Below are 23,581 nucleotides of genomic sequence, written 5' to 3' on the forward strand. Positions count from 1 at the left end.
TTGTCGATTTGTATAATCTTCGTATAATCGCGAGAGGATTAAAAAATTAAAATGTTAAGCTCTTTTTATTTACTTATCTGATACGTCAAGGGTATTAAATTTTGCGTGGGTTATGTGTTGGGGGTTTAGCGGGGTGACGTGGTGAATCCTTGGGTCACTTTCTGTCCGGCGAAGTGATTACAACTTCTGGAATTCTAAAAATTTCTAGAATTCTTCTAGAATTTCTGCTATATAAACCAACCTGAAGCTAAATGTCAAATATTAAGGAATTCCCAGTTAAACATCACTATGTTTTGATTTAAAGCTTATGTAACTTTATGATAATCTGTATTTTTTTAAAAAAGAAATAAAAATAAACTTTGGTGATATCGGTTAACTTGGATGTAATTCTTAAAATCACTAGTAAAGTTTTTATAATTGTTTTTCTTATACTCTTCTCTTTTTATCAGTATATTAGGGCTTAAACTGCAAAAATTTGGGAGCAGATTGGAAATTGTCAACCAGACTCGACCTTCCCTAAATTTAAACAGAAAAATGCAGCCTATATTGGAATTTAATTTCACCAGTTAACTGATATTTCAAGGTTCTGGCGTTAAACTTAATCAAGAACTGTAGATAAATCGAAGTTTTTTCACGCGTAAATTTTTTTCAATAAAGTATTTCTGCTCCCACATGTTCTTTGATTCTTTTCGCTACTAATTAAAAATATATCAAACCATCTGGGCGTTTCTTGCTCTTCAAATCAGTCAAAAGAAGCATAGGGCTTCAAAGGAAAAATAGGTGTTGAATAAAATTAATTAAAGATCAACTGAGAGTCAAAATTGAAATACAAGATACATATAACAGAGCGTTATTAATCAAAAAATGATTTCGGACTTTCTCTCTTTATAAAGCTTGGTTCCCACTGTGGTTTAACTTGGGTTTAAAAAAAACCTAAAAGGTTTTAAATGTGTTTTAAAAATTAAAATAAAACCTGAGCATTCCCACTGTGTTTTAAAAGCAAAAACATGTAGCGTTTCTCTCTAGGTAGCCTTTGTGTGATTTATCAAAAATCACTGGATATTGGCGAATAAGTACGCTAAGATTCTCCTCCTGTACCAAACAAGTTTTTTTCTGCCATTTTTTATTCTCTTTTCTGTCTTAACGTGAAAATGCGCAAAATGTGCCCTGAAATCGTTGAAAACTCACTCCTTCGGCATTTGTCGGCGCCTTTGAACTTTAAACCACAATATCGAAAATTTTTGATCTAAGGTTTTTTTTTATCTGTGGTTTAAGCAGGTTTTATGCCGAAAATTTTAAAACACGAACACGTTCACATTATGGTTTAACTTTAAAATCTTATTTAAAATATACTTAAACCACAGTGGGAACCGAGCTTAAAGCGCGCGCATAGATAGTTATTTTCCATTGCTGGCATAACAAGGAAAAAATCTATATTGCTGTTTTTACTTAGCTGTGTAATTTAATTAAAGCGTACTTTATATGTATATTTTTCATGAATGGCTATAGGGCTGATAATTTCTTTTTAAATTGTCGCATATAAATTTTCCGTTCGTATTAAAATTTTGAAACCTAAAAAAATTTTGTTTACGCTCTTGTGAATTGTGACAATTTATTAAGATGTTTATCAGAAGGAAACATAACCGGTATTTATGTCGTGTTTTTGTAAATCGTGGATAAACTTCTTCTGCTCTTGTATTTGCAAAAGACGTTTAAAATATTTCGCGAAATTAGGCCAAACTAAATCTTGCTAGTATACCAAGTATCCGTGGAGAATAAAGTTTGCCTCAATGCTGAATTTTAAAGCACTTTTTAATGTCAACTTTAAACTTTATAACTAGGCTTCTCATTAAAAAAGGGGTATATTTTTTTAAACCGAAGTGATACAACCGTAAACGTGACTTAAACAACTTAAAAAAACTTTAGCGTTGGGTTAAACCCTAATTTTTACGTTCACTTAAACGCATAAAATAAAAGGTAGATTTTTACGAAACGAATTTTTGTGGTGGAAATCCGCCTTAAAACCAGAAACGTTGTCAATGAAATATCTTTGACTCTTTCTTGTAAAAATATTTAATGTGAATACAGCCACCGTTATAGATTTTAGAGCGCGCGGACTTTAAATATAAAAAATGATACAAATAAAAAAGAGATGATCGTATCATTGAAGCGTTGGAAAAAATTTATATATTTTTTTCTCTACAGATAGTCATTAAAAAATTTAATTTCATAATTTTTGTTATTGTCAAGGGGGTTAGAAAGGAGATCGTAAAAAATTCGGACAATAATCGATTTAATAGTCAAAAAAGTTTCAACAACTATAATCGAATTGTTTTGCCGCGCTATTTTGAATGTGAAAACATCCATCCTTGGAGATATAGCTGATGATTACTTCGCGCCTTTTATTTTTCGCCCCAGACCCCTGCACAAAAGAAACCTGTTAAAAACATGTTCCTTTTCTGACGTCATAATGTTGTTATTGTTCTTGTTCTGACACAGTACTGTAATAATTATTACCTTTTAATGTACTCATTTGTTTGATGTTTATAATTTTCATATTCCACTGGTGCGATTAACACATCTCTATTCTCTCTTCAATTATAAACTCGACATAGAGTCGTAAAAAGAAATTGCTTTCAATTGTGTTTTCAACCAATCAGATAAGACAAAATAGGGAAATATAATTTCGAGTTAATTTCATGGTGTCACTATCTTTAACACGTGGTTTGAACGCAGTTATCTAAGTTAGCTGCGAAGTATATTTCAAAAGAGAATCACACGTGTCAGTACTATTCGAACGAGTCTTGAACAACACTGTATACTTCTACGCCATGAAGCGATCTATCACGAAAATTTGGCGTCCTTATGAAGATTTATTAGACGACAAACAACACGACGACGACGTTGAAAAAGAAGTGTCGCTTATAAACTTTCATTCTGATACACACCTATCGTCGTACTTTACGTGTGCAAATGTAGATTATTCATTTCGTCCAATCACATCGTATACGGCGTCGGAAACGTCTAGCATGAACTCGTCACGTTGTTCCGACGTTAGTATTTCACCCGATCCACCCTCATCATTAGAAGGTACATTTTACCCTATTTTAATATTTTTTAAGTTATTTTTGTATGTATCATTATTTAAGTATTATATTTCATATTTCCATTTTTTATTTAGATTTAAAAGACGATAAACCTCAAGGCGACACGGATCGTCATCGTCGGACAAAATATTCCGACGCACAGTTAAGTGAACTACATAAAGTTTTTTACACCACTACTTATCTCACCTTAAAAGAGAGATACGAACTTGCTAACAGACTTAAATTAACCGAGAGACAAGTAAAAAATTGGTTCCAAAATCGCAGGATGAAAGCTAAACGCGATTATATTGACGCCATAGAAAAAGGGTATGTCGTACCTGTTGAAAATCCTGGTTTACCACGCTTTAGTCGTCTGCCGGAGAATTACTTTTTATCGTATCCGACATCACCGACAAAACGTTACTTACGCAAATTTTGATGATTTCAATTTTAATTTTTATATTTATTTATATATTTAGTATTATATATTTACTACTACGGAATTTCATTTTTATTATTTTTTGCACAAAGTTGTACAAAGTATTACAAATATTACCGTTCTGTTTTCAGGAAATTTATTATTTTTATTATTTTTATTTTTTACTTTTCACATTTTACTGGTCTTTTTTACCCGTCGTGTATTTTTTGCGGCCCCGGGTTTTCATATTTGTACAATTTTGTATTTATTAATTTACTTATTTGAAATAAATTGTTGTCGTTTTATTATTGACTTCTTAAACGTGTAAACCCACTAGCCGCTGTCTATCGCACTGAGTAATAATGTCATGTTAAAAACCAAACGAAATGGCGATGCGGGAAATATGTATGACGGATGAGACTTATAGCATCGGCGGACCCAAGGATATTTGTTAAAACTTGCCCTTAGAAGGAGATCTTTTATTCCTAAAAAATCTATACATTGGATTATCTAAATTGCCTATGCTGTTTTGTTTCAGCTTGTTAAGAACTGCGCTTTGTTCCCACTTACTTTATTGTCCCTAAGTGGCGAAAATTCGAGAAAGCGACATGAAATGGGACTGAAGAATAAATCAAATGAAACGTTTTTACGAGGTTTACTTCTAAGCTTGATATTACAGAGACACCACAAGAATAAAACTGAAAACCAGAAGTAAATTTAGCAAGAATTAACTTCGCAATTTTTCGATAAATTAGATAAGGTATAACACTATGTCTCACTTTTTTTAGGTACTTTTTTTGCATTTTGTAAATATTTCATAAAATTTAAAAGTAGTAAAATTATTTTTCGGAAATTAAGGCAAACAATACTTTGATACGATAAAATTTGGGTGGAACTTGAAACGCTGGTAATAATGATTTATAATACTCGACCTATTGTGTGAAGTTCTGAAAGTAAAAGGGATGTAGCAGATGATTACTTCGCGCCTTATATCATTTGCCCCAGGCCTCTGTACAAAGAAAACCCGTCATTCAAGAGGTTTTGGTTCGAAAGTACTAAGTAAATATGGCGTGTATATAAGATGAATTAATATAACAAACAATATTTGAGATGATAAATCATTCTTAACAAATTCTTAACAAAGTTAAAAGTTTCAAATTTCGTAAATTTTTTGCATATTCATTTTTAATTAAGTCACGCATGCGCAGTGTTGAATCGTTTAATTTGCCCAGGTGTTGTTGGATGGTTTAAGAAAAAATCAAAATGATTTTGACACCTTTTTAATAATAACTTGGAATTTGGATGAAATTGATGACATTTTCCCTGGGTGACGAATTTTTTGTGTGGCAAAAGATCTTTGAAAACTTATAACAGATCGTATTACCCAACCGCTTTCTTTAGTTGTATTATTTTTTATTTTAAGCCAACGAGCTTGTAAATATATATGTTCCGTTATTTATATAGTCCAATTATTTTAATTTATTTCTATAAAAAGTGTAATTCACAGATCTACAGCTATATTCTCATTACACATTCCAGTGAACCTATATCCCCGTATACACATTCCAGTGAACCTATATCCCCGTATACACATTCTAGTGGACCTATAACTACATTCCCACATGCACATACCCAGTGGAAGTATACATTCTACTAATACTTCCCTATGCACTCTTGTCAGTAGATATACATCCTCGATCATACGTTTCAGTGGATATATACGTCTCTATAAACATTTTCTTTTGAATATGTTGCTGTTGTTTTCTCTTTGTTGTTAGATATATGGGCTACGAGGTTTGTAATAAATTTAGGAATTATATATTAACCCTTTACCTGGAGAATGTGTATAATTTCCACTTTATCCTATTCCCCGTAACACATACAAATGTATGTTTCTGATCATTTATTTGGTCAATTCTGCAATTGATACATGCACGTATTCTTTTTATAAAAAGCATTACATATGGTTAATATATCTGAGATAAATGTGTGTTATACATTTCAGCTCTACAGTCGCTACTCAAGAACAAGCAGTTCAGTTGACAAACGACCGTTCAATTCTAACGGCACATCAAGACAAATATGACGTTAAAGGGACAGCAGATCCTGGTAAATATATTTTTGATAAATAGCCGGTAAACGAGATTACTGAATTATTTGAAGAATTATGTTACAGTGGACTCTTAACAACCCCGATATAGTAAGCATCTCGATATAACGAACCAAAGTCCTTTCACCTTAGTCTTAAGAAACTCCTACAAATCCTTTCTATATAACGAACCCCCGATATAGTAAACTCTCGAGCCAAATTTTTCCGTCCCCCTCAAAGTACCAAATCGTAAAACAAATAACAAAAAAAAATAATTTCTTGCATCTAAGAATAAATCTTTTCTTAAAAACTTTGTAAAAAGTCGAGCTACATTTGTAGTTTTTATTCAAACAGCATATTTATCAACCGAATTTATAGGTTTGCATTAAACTTTCAAGTGTTCACAAAACTCAGGTGACCAGGTGTCTTTGTCAGCATGGTGTACTTTAATTTCCGTTTTATGCGAAATTTTTACTGTCATTTTATCAGGCAATTCATCTTGCAAAAGCATCTTGTAGATTACATTCAAAGCGATGTTGATAAAAGAAACTTGTGCGCAAACAAAACAATGCTTAATGAAGACATTGTGCCATGTAAACACACTTTCGAACGTCTCGTGTTTATTCGAATTTCTTTATCATTTTAATTTTAAACAATACAAATTTAAAGCACTTTTGTTCAAAAAGGTTCGACTTTTAAACGATTTAGGCAAATTTTTTCTCACCTTTCGATGTAGCGAACATTTTTCTATAACCCTTGGATGTTCGTTATATCGAGAGTCCACTGTATTTTTATCATTATTATTCTTTGTTTATTTTATTTTCTAGCTATGCGACCCATGACGTCTGTCAAATCTGCCGGCAAAAAACGTCGATGACGTTAAGATATAAGTAGAAATATATCAGTCGCGGGAGAATATCCAGCAAAAACTTGATGTATTGCATTCTCAGCGCACTAAAATTTTTTTAGTGCATAATCTTGTTGATGTAATTTTCTTATGAACATTAAAGTGAAAAAAGAAACTTTTTTTAAGAGATAAACCCAATGTGTTGTGTTGGAAGTTGACATCAGCGTAATGTTTGTGAAAAAGCGCACAAAAAATTTTTACTTGTAAATATATTCTTATTGTCGTGTATAAATAAATATAAATTATTCTATTTATTTGTCGTCTCCAGCATACCAAATTTCGAAATGACTATGCTTACATCAGCAACAATTAGCGCAGTTTAAGAGGTTAGGTCAAACAACCTAGAATCGTACGTCCTAAGATTCGCCGTGTAAATTGACAAGTGAATTCGTAAATCGTTACAAATTGCCATAGGTTTGGGATAAGAAAATGCGACAAAATGGCTTAGAAGGGTTCCAAATTACAAAGTGTGAAAAAATCGGATTGCAAAGTGATAAATAATCCGTCTCCCAGTAAAAAAGAAGTCACAGAAAAAGAATTTTATTCTATTTTGGCAGCAGAGATGAAAAATAACCATGGCCACACGGCAAAAGTTGTTTTTTGTGCTCATCATTTCATTTATGTGTTTAACTAGATAAAGTCAATAACACGAAGAGCTTCACCCTAATCTCCATGGAAGCTTTAAAATATCTGATGAACCTAGTCAGACAAATAGCCAATCACAGACTTTAGCTTCCACCCTCATCTCAATGGAATATTTATTAAAACGAATCCAACAGGTAGCAATTTGCAAAAGCAATCAAGATATAAACCATTTTGAACAGAGAATAAATTATTAATAACATTTCCCCAAAACAATATTCATCGGACGTCATTAATCATTATTTTTTAAAGTTGAACTTGAATCGAAGTTAATGCATATTATCTGCTAAATTAAATGACTTCACTATCTGATGTGTAGTTTCAATAAAGAATCAACGAGACTCCACATCACATAGCAAAAACATGAAATAAAAAATTCGGTGTCCAGCATAGGCCCTTTATATTTAATTGCATCTTTTGACGTCAAAGCCAGGATGAGTCAAATATCTAAATTTGCGTATGTAAATATCGAACACATGCGATAAGTGCGGAGGTGGTAGATATTTTAGCATTAAGAAACTCAACATGAAATTACTAATTTTATTGTTACTAATGGTAACTGTCTCTCATGGAAAGAAATGTCTCTACAAAAGATGGTACGGATGCAGTGGCATTGAAGTAGAGCACAAAAATGTTGACATTCCCGATAGAGGTATGTTATAGAAATCCACTTTGTAAAATCAATTAATGCTCTCTTTGTTTTTTCTGATAATTAAACGGCCCAAACCTTGTCGTCATTAAGTCACCAAAAATAAGGTCCACAGTGATCCCCCAAAGTTTGATGGAGATACCCGGCAACTACTAACATAGCTTTCTTGACATACTTTTCCAGTGCCGTACGAAAATAAAGTTTTGTTTAAAGGGAGAGAGGGGATGGAAGGGGGTATATTTAGTGTTTCCGCGAGGGAAAACCACGGTTTTGCCCTGGGGCAAGATTTTAAAAATGTCACATGTACTTTCGCCCGCAAACGCATGAAATTCAACAAAATTGTACGTATATAAAGTGCCAAAAGGAACAGTATCCTTAATTTTGTATTTTGTTTTTTTAAAAAACAATATCGTCTTTTAAAAATTATTGTGGGGACTAAGCCTATGGCACTGTACTTTACAATACCAAAAACTTGTTACTCAATCATGAAGACGTTCCCTCGAAATATTTATATATTATGTTTCCGCAATTTTTAATGTATAAAACCTGTTAAAACCTTCACTCCCCATTTATTCGACACTCTACATTCTTAAATCGGAAAATTATATATGTGTTGGTCAAGGGATGTTATTGTAACTTTTTGTTGTTAATTAATTTTACAAAGAGCTGAATTTTGCAAAATCTAAAATATATAGAAAAAGCTTGCTTCATTTTTAGATGTCGTGAAAGCCAACAGATTTCTGATGAAATACTTCAGGAAAACGCTAAAGAAACTCAAGCTGGTCCAATTATCAGTAGAAAAAAGCAATTTAACACTGGCATGACAGTGAAGAAGATATAGTTGTAAATGAGAACAGCATAATGTATATAAAACTTTATAAAAAAATTAATTATATATAAAACAAATCTGGAACTTGGCTCCCTGTTGTATTTAGCCATTTAAAATGTAAAAAAAAACACTTAATATCGGTCAGGAAGGTCATTCATTCCTGCTTTGTGTCCATGTTTTTAAACTCGGATGCTTTCTCTATATAGCATCAAAAAAGAGTATCGCAAGCAAGAGAGTGCATAGGTTTTTTCGATAAGCGCTCCCTTCTATAAAATCTTTATTCATAAGATCCTACAGGGGCGGCGCCACTAGGGGGGTTGGGGGGGGCTTCAATACCCTCCCCCCCCCTCCACTTTTTTGCTAAGTAATAATTTTTAATTTTTTCCAATAAGTGTGTCTATCACTGCATAAAAATTGATGTTATTCAACCAGAGAATCTGCAGGCTATCTCGCTAAAAATAGACGTTTCATGTGTTTTAGGACTCCAAATATGCGTTAGCTTCCAGACCTTTCGCCCTGGGAACCCACCAGGGGGCTTGCAGCGCCCCTTGGAACCCAGCTGTTTCGGCTATGTTAACTTAACTGCTATATTTTGTTACAATGCTTCCTCTACAAAAGGAATGTATATTTTTGTTCTTTGTGATTTTTTTATTGAAGGATTTTCTTTTCTTTAGATTTCCACGTGTAATAAAAACTAATCTTAATCTGGAAAAATTGGGGGATGCGGGTTCTAATAAATAAGTGTCGGTTAATTTTACGATTTTTTTTATTTAGAATTAAAGAATGTTAATAAATTAAAATGGGTTGGAAAAAGTTTTAAACTTTAGTGTTTCCAAAGCCCACTACTAACAGTATTGATAAAAGTTTGGTGATAAAAGACTAACGCAGCCTGCGATTTCTAGGGACTGGTGAAACATTTCAATTATAGCTTCCAGTTCAGGATATCACTGAATGCAGTATCTTACCATAGTTAAAGATTCTTTTGTGTTTTTGCACTCAACGCAGTGATAAAAGATGCAAGCAGTGCATCAAATACCCATCAAGCAGTGCATCAAATACCCATCAAGCAGTGCATCAAATATCCATCAAGCAGCGCATCAAATACCCATCAAGCAGTGCATCAAGTACCCATCAAGCAGTGCATCAAATACCCATCAAGCAGTGCATCAAATACCCATCAAGCAGTGCATCAAATACCCATCAAGCAGTGCATCAAATACACATCAAGCAGTGCATCAAATACCCATCAAGCAGTGCATCAAATACCCATCTGTTAATGTTGTTGTTGTTTTTTTCCTTGTTGCGCTGCCATTATGAAAAATTTGTCCCTACAAGCGATTTACTCGTGCCCAGACTGCGCTGTATGAAAGTCGGTTATGTAAAAGGATTCACCCACTCTCTAATGTCGGGTGGATGTGTAGCATTTCAATTTGTCAGTTACCCTTTAATTAAAAAAAGAGGCAAAAATTTTAAATCGACATTTTCTAATCTTTGATGGAATGTTTGATCAGTTTGCGTATATGCATAATTTTTACATTTTTTAAAAAAGAAGAAAAAATCGTGTTTGATGGTGTTTGATGAAATATTTTCCAGAACATATTTTAATCAAACATTTTTCTTTATCTAAATGGGAAAATTTGATCTATGATCGGTTTGGTGAAGTTTTTCATCAAATATTTTGACTTTCCAACGTCTTTATTCTTTTTCCGAAGGTTAAACATTACAGAAGCATCGTTATCTTGGCCGTTTGACCTGCAATCGGCAAAAAGAATAATCGAGTGGATGTGCTTATAATTACAATGAAAGAATCCACCATTATTAGACTTTTTCATGGTGACACATTTCCCATCAATAGCACACAATTCATGGGAATAATTCCAGTGCCCCTCATAAATTTTGGAAATTTTTAGCCATTCCTGCTATGAACTGGGAATTGTAAAAAACAAGGGCACTAATTACAACATTATTTAGTAAGTAGTTGTTAACCCCTGGAAAAATCCACGGGGTCGTCCGTCTTTAAATTATACGCTATTGCGTGGGCCTGTTGCACAACACTTTTCTTTCGGATAGACAAACAAAATGCGATTATTAATATACAGTTATGCGATACTGCATTTAGGGAGATTGATATTGATTGATTCTTCAGTAACTGAATACCGCAGAGTAAGGGCAAGTCGTTCGTCAGCTAGAATTGGTCAGTGGCCTCTATTTATTTCTTTTGGAGATGACATGAGAGATTTTTTCTAAGATAAGAAACATCTTCTTGAAACCGAATTGGTCCTCCATTTTTGGTTCTTAAACAATGTTATTATAAAATCTATTTTGCCTTGTTCTTTTCACCCATTCCCTTGTTTGTCGTCTTGTTTTTTTTTCGTCGTAAAAATCTACTAACTCGTTTATGACGACCAACATTGCCATTGATGCTTTACCATCTATTTGGAAGATGAATGAATGAACTTTTGAGCTGTATTACCAATGTTTGTTCAAAATTTCATCATACAGTTAGATTTTCTTCCAACATTCCATCAAATATTTCATGATAAAAGTTTTGATGCATTTGTGGGCGTCCGCTTTTATTAGTGTGACTTTGAGCCAAAAAGTGCTAATGCACAATAATAAATTTACGCAAAAAAATGATGTAGATTTACAGTAATACGTTCAGTTCTTAGGCCACATGTTAAACCCAAAAATTGCACAAATAAATTCTCCTTTTTCTACCTTCTGTTGGGCGAGTAAAAATTGAAAATGTAAACCAACCACAACTTAATTATGTATGCGCTTTGGCACTAGATCCTTTTTATTAAGAGGTTGTTTGTTATGGAACTCTTTGCCTGACAAAGTGCAGGTTTCTCAGTCCGTCGAGAGTTTAAAAAAGGAACTCATCTCACTTTACCTTTCACATATCTGCATATGTTGGTTACATATGCCAGCTTGTCTCTTATTTTTAATGTTTGTTAAACATTTTGTCTTCTTTTCTTTACTTTAGTTGGTGTAAATTAGTATATATTCTTTACTATGTAAAACCAACTTTAAATAAATGAGGTAGTAATAATAAATATACAATGTAATAGCATAGCTATAAACACACAAGGTTTAAATACTTATAAACCTAATAAATAAAGGAGGCTTTCTACTTATCTTGCTCTTGCTACACATGTAAAAACGGTTTACTGCCATTATTTTTGACCGGGATTGTAGCAACAATGCAACACATCACCATTTCTTCTTCCAAAACAAAAAGAATACAAATTTGACTATAAGCTATAAGCAGCTAGCTAGTTAACAACATTTAAAGAGATTGCTATGCAACGTCAACAAGAAAGATGTCAAATTAAGATCTGGAACTGTATTTTGAATGTTGTTCCCCACCACCTTGATATCCAGTCTTGGAAAATTGGAACAAATTGGACTACTGCTTTTATTCATTTGATACAATTTACTTGATAAATATATATTTATAAAGTAAAACCACTCTGTCTTCGCGGGTTGGCTTTATTTGTGTGGCTAAATCAACAGAACTGAAAGCATTGTTTTGCATTTCGGAAATATTTCGGGTGAGTTCAGGATAGCTTGCATTTTATTTGAAAAAAGCTCGTCCTCATACGTACAAAACTTATCTATCTTATCTGCCGTTAGGCATTTTTTTCTTTACTAAAACTAATATCGACTGGTTAACTTGAGGCAGCTAGTCACTTTGCAGCGATAGTCACAAACACTATTAGCTAGCTACAGCTACTTATGGAAAAGTAATAAATTGAGCATATTCTCACCTCACTTCATCTTCAGGCGGTTCAGGTCATAGTCACAAGAAGTTCAGAATTGTTTTCTTTCTTTTTCTTTCTTTCTTTCTTTTTTTTTCTTTAGAAGTTTTGTTGGATTTCAAATAAAACATGGCCACGCAGCAAATGATAAATCGCCATCCAATGCAAATAATTTTTTGGGGGAAAAGTGAAGCCAGAAAGTAAAATATGCATGTGTTCAAATGTGAGATTCTCACGCACATCCAAGCTGCCTTCGTGTTATAAGTGCACCAATAGTCTCATTTTATTCGCAGAGAAAAAAAGGCTAAACGATGGCATTTAGGAGAATACAAACACTTGCAAAGTTACATAACAATTAGGCTATCATTTTATGCCCATGTATAGAATATAGAATTATTTCAACTTCAATAACACCGCACGTTTCTGAAATGAACATTGTCAATTAGGTATATGTTAACTAAATACGTAGAATATTTTTCAAACATATTGACAATTGATAGAAGTTCATGGATAGAATGATATCACTTAGATAAGATGAACAAGCAAACAAAACATCTGAATCACACAATCAAAGAGGCACATACTAGTAACAATGGACTATATATGAAACCTGTTGATACCATAAGTGATACCATAATAAAATCATAGTTGCGTGAAGTTTCAACAAGTACTAGTAATTGATTGCATTAAAAAAAACTAATAAGATATTGCACTAGTAATAATTCAAAAAGCAGATTAGTCATAATTTCATAGGACGAGTTTTTCAAGTAACAATTTCATGTTTATTGTACGGTAATTCGATATGCCTGTTAATAATGCACAAATTCATCTTAAGTAAAATTCATACCATTTTATTAGTCCCTTATTCTCATTCACTAAAGATTTGATTGCTATATTGCAAGAAACACAACATTAATAATTCATAATTCCATAACCTTCACACTATTCAGGTTGCGCTTTTATTAGGTTTGAAAAATCGGGAGAGGTAGGGGATGGGCTGAAAGTGCCAACCAATCCCTTTCAAAGGTGGTTATAAAGGCATACTATTGTCATAAAATATTGGAAAAAGGTAACAGTGTCAATACCAGTAATTCCCGCGCATGGTTTTTATCGAGAGTCACCATGACAATAGGTGTGAAATAATGTCAAGATTTTTGACCGTCGTAAAGTTAACTAAAAATTAACTAAAAAATATAAAAAGAGAGTTAGTTCAGAAAACTAGTCGATAAAATAAGAAAAGTGCCGAAGTTATTGGACGAAAAGCGTGAATCTTATCTGAAAATTCGCACCAGCTTGCCCTCATACAGGCACTACGTTTTCGGCAAGTCAACTCCACGTCAGCGGATTCTGAATTTTAGGTAGACTTGCTTTACGTGCACTTAATCATTCTTTTCTTCACCACAACTGGTATCAGCTAGTTTACCTGATTCTGAGTTTGCACGTAAGGAACTGACTTGCTTGCACTTTGACTAGCAAGTAATAGCTAGCCAGTTAGCTAGTTATAACTAAAACATTCCAGCTGCTTTTTAGTGACAGTCATCAACATTAGTTAGCTATAGATACTTATAAAAATAAAATAAATTAAGCATGTTTTCAAATCACCTTATCTAACAGGCGGTTTGGCCGATAGCCAACGATACATAGCCAAATCAAATCTTCTTGGGAAAGTAAGTCTTAGAAAATAAAATTATAAATAGAACTTGACGTATGAACGCATTCGAGTTGGCTTCTATTATCACTATTATTATTTAGCCAGGATGGCCTCCTCAGTTCCTAATGGTAATATTATCAATAAAGGTCCTGCGAAGATGGTCTTAGTTCATTTAAAGTTCCCATTTGAGCTCTGGCAGCCGTGAAAACACAACAGCCGCTCAAACTACAACCCTCTAAGACATCAATCTTATTTTCATGCCAAACATTGAGCAGAAGGTACACTTTCATAGTCTCTGACATGACTCGGCCGGGGTTTGAATCCCAAGAGCTTCCGCACTAGAGGCAAATTCTTCACTTAAAAGCCATAGACTACTTATAGTCTCACCTTTTTCCGGAGGGTGGATACGTTAACTAGATACGTAAAGACTTTCTAAACATCTTGCTTATGAATAGATCACGTTAAAAACGAAATGACATCATTAAGATAAACTTAGATAACTTTCATAGCCTATGGCGAGTTCTAATAAAATGAACCAACAAAACATTTGAGTCACACAATCAAAGAGACACATACTTTTAACAATGAACTATATATATGCAGTTTGAATAATGAATAATGAACTAATGATCGCATTTTGCTAAGTATTATTAACAATAAATTGTAATAATCGAAGTAATAATTGAAGTAATAATCGAAGAGTCAAATTTGACATAAATACACAGGACAAGTTTTTACAAGTGCAATCTCACGTTAATTAAACGGGCGTTGCGTATGCTACTTAAAAATGAACAAATTTCTCTTTGACAGATCAAAATAAAAAAACATTATATTACTCTTGATCACTAATGTTTTTATTTACATGTTGCAGGGATTAGATTGCCACATTGCAAGAATCACAACATATAGTGATTGGTGACTTTTATAAACTAAAAGATAAAAGTCAGGAGTGTTAAGAAAGGGGGGCTAAATAGGCATACTTACTCCCTACCAAAAGTAGTTAAGGTGGAATATTACTTTCATAAAACTTAGCACAAATGATTGTTTGAAACAACTGGGATTAAGTACGTCGATGACATCATCCAGTTCAAGTAGGGTAAAATGATGGAATATCAACAGTAGAAAAAGGGATACCCAATGTGTCACAATGGCAACAGGTGTGACATCATGAAAAACATTTTGACTATCCTAAAGCTAAGTAAAAATCTTAAAATTTATTAAGTTCAAACCAACTAGACGGCATTTTTGATATGTTTTTATAAAAGGTATCAAGTTTTAATCCAAGAGACAGCATTTTCGGGAAGTTATCTGGACATGAATAAATATCTGAATATTCTACCGTCCTGACCTAGTACACAAAAAAGCTTGTTTGTATAACTTCCGCGTCGTTATGGGTGCGCTAAAAAACAAATAAACAAACCTCCACACCAATGTGAAACACAAAATTGAATTTTTATTAAACTAGGCACATACGTATATCGATGGATTGCAATGCACCGCCTGATGACAAAAATCAACAACAATAAAAAAAGATTATTGTTTCCATTTTAACATTTCATTCTATTTAAATCATAACCATTAAACGAAAACTCACTTTAAATTTAATTAGCAGCCATGCATACAAAACAATAATACAAGAAGACTCAATAGTACCAAGAAAATTTTGGGTTAAAAAATTATTGTTGAACTTTATTAAAAGAAGTTCTCATGAAACTCTAAAGTTATAGACCAATAATTTTTGTTTTTCTTACTCTTTTATTTTTGTATTAATAAAACTATTCATGATTATCCATACAATGACGCCTTGTCCCCCAAAATTTATATTAAAAAACACATACATATATGGATGTCGTATCGCGTTTGGTGAATAAAATAATTCGTTCCTCATGTTTAGGATTGCATTGGCGATAAAGAACTGTTTGTTGAAATGAATGCATAGTGTCACATCAAAGAGGTTATAACCCTGTTGGTGATGTTGTTATCAACACCTGGCAACAGTAATATGTACTTCCGAGACACCTACGCAATAATTTTTCATCTATAGTTCTAATAACTAATAAAGCAATATGTTTCAGTATTTGTTTAATAATATCATATCAATGATGTAATAGGAGAATAGAAAACACCTATCGTTCACCTTAGCAGCACATTTCAATGTTTCCATAGGCAATTCGCATATTTAGCGTTTCATAAACGCCACCTATAAAAAGAACAACTTAGCAGTATTTTTACCATTTGAAAACAGACATACAACAAAACTACAAGTTACAACTAGTACACCTCATTAACATTAAAATGAACAAAGTACTTGCTCTTATGTTAGTAGTGCTGGTGTATTTTCAAGGTAATTAAAAAGTATTTCAATCAATTTGCTGCTTTGACTCTAATGTGGGTACACTGGCACAAGTTTAATGATTTAATACAAAATTATTAGTTTTAAAATTTGAATTTTAAATCTTAAAAGTTTTAGGTGTTACAGCTAGACGTTGTCATCGCCGAAGATTATTTGGATGCATGGAATATCAAAAGTTTGGAGAAAGAAAAGGAAAACAAGAAATAAAAGGTACATTAAATTTAGTAATTGTTTCAGTAATTGTTTACATTTTAAGAAGCAGTTGCATCAATAAATGTCGCAAACTAATTTTTAAATTTCGCAAATCTAACAATAAATGTCGCAAATCTAACAATAAATGTCGCACATCTAACAATCAATGTCGCAAATCTAACAATAAATGTCGCAAATCTAACAATCAATGTCGCAAATCTAACAATTAATGTCGCAAATCTAACAATAAAAGTCGCAATCTAACAATAAATGTCGCAAATTCAACAATGAATATTCAAATTTATGAATAAATGAAAATGATTCCATACATTTTACTTTCAACTAACTTCACCCTTTATAACACCGATAAACAAAACATTCAATACTTAGTCAACAAATCTGCTCCAAATAAAAATCCTGCAAGTTAATATTATTATATTACAGACATCCTGCAAGTTAATATTATCATTCACTTTCTATACTCCGATATTTGTGATCTTAATTGTCAGTTGCGAATTTTAGCGTGAATGTATTGGTGATTGCACTATTTATGTTAAAATCAATGTTGCTGTTGTTGTAATTGGTGTTGTTTTTGTTGTTGGGACATTGATTGATTGTTTGCAACATTATTTGCATTCACATTCATTGGTGCAGCATATTCTGTGTATACTTAATTGTTAGCTACGAGTATTAATCTGAAGGGTATTGTTACTCTGAAGAGTATTGGTGCCTTTTTATGTTAAAACCAATGTTCCTGCTGTTCTTATTGTTGTTGACGAGACATTAATTGTTTGATTTGCAACACTAATTGGTTAAATTGCGACAATTATGATTAATTCGCATGTACAAAAAATTCTGTATATACTTTACATCATTATTTATTGTCAAACCTCTCATTTTTCTTTTTATTTGCTTACTGCTTTTTTTAGATATAAGAAAAAAGACGAACTGGCTATTGAGTTACATCAGATTGAAAATGGAGAAAAGACAAATACTAGCAAATACAAAACAAACTCATAAAATAAATGAAGAATGACTTAAATCTCTTTTATGATATATTTATTTGTCTATATTGTACATATTATAGATTTTAGTAATATAATATGGTCAACCTATATAGTTTTGCTCTGTGGTTACTTGTTCAGTTAATGTCAGAGGATTGGAACACAAAATGCTCACCTGTTCTCATTCTCGTTTTTATATTTCAGAGGGTATACATCGATTTTTTAAATTATATTTTTACAATTGCATTGAGAAACTACAGTTCGATGCATGAAATATTACCTTTTAAGTCAAAAAACTTTGTTAATAAAAGCCAATTTTTATTTTAAAAGCCTTTTTTCATTAAAAAAATTTCTTTTGATAACATTGGGTACTATTCATAGGGATGAAAACTTTTTTGGTTTTTCTATTTTCTAAAGAGTCATTAAATCGTAAAAATAATCATCACTAAAGGCGTTTGGCTCATCGTTTTAATGTTCTGTATCACCGTCACTGATTACCATTAATCTTTGTCGGTTGGAATTTTGAGTATGTAAGAAAGAAATGGAAAGAACAATCAGTATGCATTTCATGAAGATGGGCTACTTAAATTCATATTTATTTAAATTCTTGAATACTGAATTTTAAAAACATCCAAAAATGAAAAATGACAAAAAAGAAGGAATAAAGGCAAAAAGGTGAAAAAAACACTGCTAAAAATGTTTGGTCGGATAAAAAACTTTTGCCGACTTTTTTATCGATAAGTTACCAAATTGACGGTTAATGTTTAGGGCATGTTAAACAATTAAGACAGTGGCTGTACTGTCCTTAACACTGACCTATCAATACTACAATAAAAGTGAAACACCTATTCATTCTGACATCGATACAGGCGTTATCACGTCATCGGTGTCAAGCAATTGAGTGGTGACTATACGTGTCTCTTTGCTCTATTTATATTCGATGTTCTTTTATAAAAGATCAATACATAAATTGAAAATGGAAACGTCAAGGTATGTTGTTGTGTCCTCTATTAAAATTGTCCTATTAAAGGAAATGACGTTATAGTATTAAACGGGAAACCTTGGTTATATAAGTCACGGGAAAACATATAAATATATATTTATATGTTTTCGCGCTGGTATCTCGGAAGTAACAACGAGAGTTGTTAGGTGTTGGTATAATATATTTAACAGGGTTATCAACTTTTTAACGATACGCCTATGATGCAAGACACGCAAAAAATGACTTCAAATGTATCACTAGTAAAAATCCAAATTTTCATCAAATTTCCCTTTAGAATACGTGTCAGGTTAATGCAGTTATACTTCAAAGCTGCAACGGCAATGTTGGTATAAATAGTTATCATAGCTTCTGTGAGTGAAGGTTTAAGCCTCTTAAGAAGGTGACCTTCTAAAGAGGCCTTTCTGAACTTGTTATCACAATTGTTTCCAATGTTGAGTTATTAATCAAAAAGCGTACCCAGCTACTTGTAAGAGATTGTGTATGTTATTTTAGTTTTGTTATAAACTAGACTGTGTTCCTTCGGTCCACTAAATATCCGTATGGCTATTCCTAGAATCATACACTCGGGTTTTTTTAATTTTATAATAAGTCATTTGCGTGAAGGTATGTGGATACTTCTTTGAGGTCTTCATTTAAACTCTCCTGTAGTTGTTAAATGCAATGCAAATTGTATTGCTCTGCAATTTGTCAATCAATCTGCGAAATATCGTTTAAGAATATTAGGAATAAAATTAATCCCAAAATTGATCCTAAAATTTACCCTTGTGGAAAATAATTCTGTAGGGTCGGAAATTTTATTGTCGAACTTCACTAGTTGCTTACGTCCGAACAGATAATCTGTAAGGCATCATGAAGCGAGTCATTTAATTTTATAATTCCAGAGTTTTCGCAATAGTGTATCGTGGTACAATGTATCGAAAGCCTCAACGAAAACAGCACGAGATAAAAATCCTCTATCCCCTGCTTTCCTCATTTCATTTAGAAATTTATCACTTGTTAGTTCAATTGACTTTCTCTTTCGGTAAGCAAACTGTTTATCGGAAATTATGTTTCTAATAAACAGTTAAATTGTGTTCTTAAGTAATCTGTTCGTTGACTCGGAGCTGCCTTCTCTAATATTTTTGATACGGCCGTAAGTATGGAAATGGGTTTTCAAGTCCGTTGGTATTTTTCTTGTTTTCAGTGACAAGTTAATGTAACTTATTTTCGTAGTAATCGAGGCAAGTTACGCAATAGAACTTTCCCACCCATTTTTACTCACAAGTCAATTCTATTCGTACGGGTTAGACGATTCACAGAGAAGCAATCATGTCTAGTGGCGAAAGTGTATCAAGAGGACAGAAAAGACGGAGAGAAGACAGATCTGCTAAAGAAAATCTTTCTCTTTCTAGTATTAAAAATTATTTTGACAAAAAGTATGAAGATATCCAAACAAAGTTTGAAAAGGTTAATCACAAACTAGCAAAGAAATTCAAAAAGGAACCAGAACTTTCTTTTAAGTTTAGGGGAACAAAAAACAATACGAGTTTAATGAATCTATTCGACGTGACCTTGAGACGTTGGGAGATCTGATAAAACAAGGCTCAAAGCACAGATCTACAAAAATGTTACAGGAGATAGTTTCTAATATTAAAAAAAGGAACAAATTAATTAAAATTGCTGACAGATCTATTGTAGGGTGGAGTACCGTCGACGAATACATCTCAGATGACTTGGCTAGCGACCCCGCAGATAAGCGAAAAATTAAAGCTGCTGAAAATCGTGCCATCAGAAAAAAGCAAAACACATTTAATCGCACTAAGAAATCAAAGTTTTCGGATGTATCGTCAACGATCTCCAAAGCTCCAGATAAAATCCAGTTTCGGAATGCTGAATAGGACTTCAGACAAGTTGTTCACCCCAGTGCGAATAGCTTCAAGCCAACAGGAACTTGCTTTAGCTGCGGAAAAAACGGACACTGTAAAAGGCAATTTAAAAAACAAAACTCCCTTTTGGGAATCCATAAAAGCGAACAGAACAATTATAGATATCCTAAAACATGGCTATAAAATTCCATTTTTCTCAACATCGGAAAAAGCGCATTTTGAAAAAAATAGATCAGCTCTCATGGAAAAAGAATTCGTTACTGCTTAAATAAATGAACTGCTTGAGAGTGGAAGGATTCAAGAAACTGCATTCACTCCTCACGTGGTAAACCCATTATCCGTTTCTACTTAAGGTAATGGTAAAAAACGCCTTATCTTGGATTTAAGACATGTAAATAAGCTTATATATAAAGACAAAGTAAAATTTGATGACTGGAGAGTCATAGAAGAATACTAAAAGAGGGATAGCTTCATGTTTCATTTTAATCTGAAGCAAGGTTATCACCATATTGATATATTCGAAGAACAAACTTATCCTGAATTTTCTTGGAAATTTGAAGGGATAACAAAACATTTCATATTCACTGTTCTACCTTTTGGCTTAACTTCTGCCCCATTTTATTTTTACAAACGTAAAGCGTTGTCTGGTTAATAATTGGAAGCGCGATTTGTATTTTTGTGTACCTTGATGATGGTTTAGGAGTCGCAAGTTCATACGAAACATGTTTAATTGAGTCGGAATTTGTTCAGGGGACTTTATTTAAAAGCGGATTCGTTGTTAACAACGATAAAAGTGTCTGGAATCCACAAAAAGAAGTAATCTGGTTAGGCGTTAAAGCAGATTTGCATAGAAATGCTTTTACTATCCCTCAAATACGAGTTAACTCTATCTTAGATTGTATAAATAAGGCCATTCAAAACTTCCCATATTCAATAGCGAGAAATTTAGCAAGGCTGTGTGGCAAAATTGTTTCTACAAAATTTGTTGTGAAAGAATTAATTCAGTTAAAAACTAGAAATTTATACAAAATCATTAATGCAGAAATGTCTAGGGATTCTCGAATTAATCTGAAGAAAAAGATCAGGCTATTAAGGAAATTATCTTTTGACGTGATAATTTTGAAATGTTTAACAAAAGAGAAATCATTCCCTACAGAATTCCGCAAATTGATGTTTATTTAGACGCTAGTGATTACGCCATATGAGCGCACGTAAGAACGGACAGCAAAACATACACCTGTTTTAAGAATTTTAAAGTTCATGAGAAAAACTTTAGTTCCACATGGCGGAAATTATATGCAATTCTGTTCACATTAGAAACATTCAAAACCATATTAAAAGGAAAAATTATAAATTGGGAATCGGACAATTTCGCAGCTATTATAATAACAAAATCAGGTAGTGCAAAATCCCAGCTACAAGAAATAGCTGAACGTATTTTCAAAATCGGTTTTGATTATTCTATCGATATCAATATATCATGGATACCTGGAAAAGAAAATCGTTTGGCAGATAAAATAAGTAAATATTTTGACTACGATGATTGGCAAACTACAGAAAAGTGTTTCAATACACTGAACAGATTATGGGGGCCCCTGACAATTGACCGATTTGCAGACCACGAGAATGCGAAAACGCCAATATTTAATTCACGATTTTGGTGTCCCAGAACAGCGATCGTCGATGCGTTCATTGTCGCGTGGGGAAACGAAAATAATTACTTAATCCCGCCTACGTCATTAGTGAGCAGAACTTTAAGTCACATGGAGGCGTCGAAAGCCATAGGTGTGCTAGTTGTTCCATACTGGAAATCTGCAAAATTCTGGCCGTTATTAATCAACTCAGATTCGAAATTTAAAACGTTTGTCAAAGAATACCGTGTTTTTAAGATCCCTAGCGATTATGTTAGATTGGGAAATAACCGTGATGCTCTTATTGGCTCTGCTGCTTTTAAAAGCCCAATGATTGCACTAAGAATAGCATTTTCGTAAAACCGAGACAGTAATTATATGACGGAAACAAAATTGTACATCCTGAATTGTTACGAAATATTTAGGTCAGCAGGATTGCAGATCCCTACTGCTGTGAAAACACAATCGTAAAAAGTGTAAACAGATGGGCAGTCAAGCCCAAGTTTAAGAGGAAGGTAGCATTAGCAGGAGTGCAGATGGCTACTGGATATAAACTTTGGGTTGCTTAACCCACTATTTTAAGGAAGGTAGAATCAGCAGGATTGCAGATGTCTACTGGGCATTGAAACGACTGTATGAGGATTATATGTTGCCGGTTGTGCAAAACGTAATAAAATTAGCAGGATTGCTCAGGTTAACAAAGTAGGTTAGCAGAATTGCAAAAAACAGGTGTTGTACTAAAAGATGAGTGTAAATGCATAATAATTATATTTATCCTCTGAATTTAGACATTGTCAAATCTTACGTTGAAAAACAAACTCCTGGAAATGCGAATAAAGAGCTTAAAGTACTAGCTGATCAAATTCCAAATGTTTTTGACAAATGTCGAGAATCAACTACTCTAAAGAAGTATACTTGTTATTTTAACCTTAAGATTGGGTCGAGCGATACTCATTAAAATGTTTCCCAGCCGACGAATTCCAGGTGGCATTTTTCTTGTTAAGTTTAATTCAAGGTGATGCGTCTATTAGTATAATCGAGAGCTGTTTTTATGCCATAAAGTTTCACCACAACATCATTTCATGTCATGATCCTTGCGAAGCTCCTATCGTTAAAAACATGCTTGAGGCGGCAAAGAAAATAAAGAAGCAACAAGTGAAGAAGAAAGATCCTATAACAGTAGACCACCTTAATTCGATTTTTAATTATTTGGGAGGTGAAAATGCCGATTTGAAGAATTTAAGAACACTAGTGATATGCTTGATAGGATTTAGTGGCTTCTTAAGATTTAATGAAATTGTAAACTTAAGTCGATCTGACATCATTTTCTTTCACACGTACATGACACTTTTCATCAGCAAAAGCACAACCGACGTTTATAGGAAAGGTTCAACATTGTTTATTGCAGAAAATAATTCCGACTTGTGTCCCGTTAAGAATCTTAAGCAGTATTTAGTAAAAGCAGAAATTGCTGAAAATTCGGAAAAATTTATATTTCGAG

The 23,581-nt window shown here is 33.0% G+C and overlaps 3 protein-coding genes across 4 annotated transcripts in view; all 3 read left to right on the forward strand.

Moving 5' to 3' along the window:
- LOC130648378 (protein KATNIP homolog) overlaps positions 1-6,754 on the forward strand; it is a 46,036-nt gene extending 39,282 nt beyond the window's left edge. For both annotated transcript variants that reach the window (XM_057454420.1, XM_057454421.1), the window contains exons 42-43: positions 5,510-5,613; positions 6,421-6,754. In XM_057454420.1, the coding sequence (XP_057310403.1) occupies positions 5,510-5,613; positions 6,421-6,470 (154 nt within the window). In that variant the 3' untranslated portion in view covers positions 6,471-6,754. The remainder of the gene's footprint in view (positions 1-5,509; positions 5,614-6,420) is intronic.
- Positions 1,948-5,562, forward strand: LOC130648381 (homeobox protein ceh-30-like). Its single transcript, XM_057454424.1, has 2 exons — positions 1,948-3,090; positions 3,182-5,562. The coding sequence occupies exons 1-2, from the start codon at positions 2,832-2,834 to the stop codon at positions 3,523-3,525; spliced, it is 603 nt and encodes a 200-aa protein (XP_057310407.1). The 5' UTR covers positions 1,948-2,831; the 3' UTR covers positions 3,526-5,562.
- Positions 6,755-20,921: 14,167 nt separating the features above from the next.
- Positions 20,922-22,649, forward strand: LOC130648438 (uncharacterized). Its single transcript, XM_057454490.1, has 4 exons — positions 20,922-21,096; positions 21,150-21,621; positions 21,726-22,353; positions 22,506-22,649. The coding sequence occupies exons 1-4, from the start codon at positions 20,922-20,924 to the stop codon at positions 22,647-22,649; spliced, it is 1,419 nt and encodes a 472-aa protein (XP_057310473.1).
- The last annotated feature ends 932 nt before the right edge of the window (positions 22,650-23,581 follow it).

This window comes from Hydractinia symbiolongicarpus, chromosome 7, assembly GCF_029227915.1.
Source record: "Hydractinia symbiolongicarpus strain clone_291-10 chromosome 7, HSymV2.1, whole genome shotgun sequence".
NCBI classification, from domain to species: domain Eukaryota; kingdom Metazoa; phylum Cnidaria; class Hydrozoa; order Anthoathecata; family Hydractiniidae; genus Hydractinia; species Hydractinia symbiolongicarpus.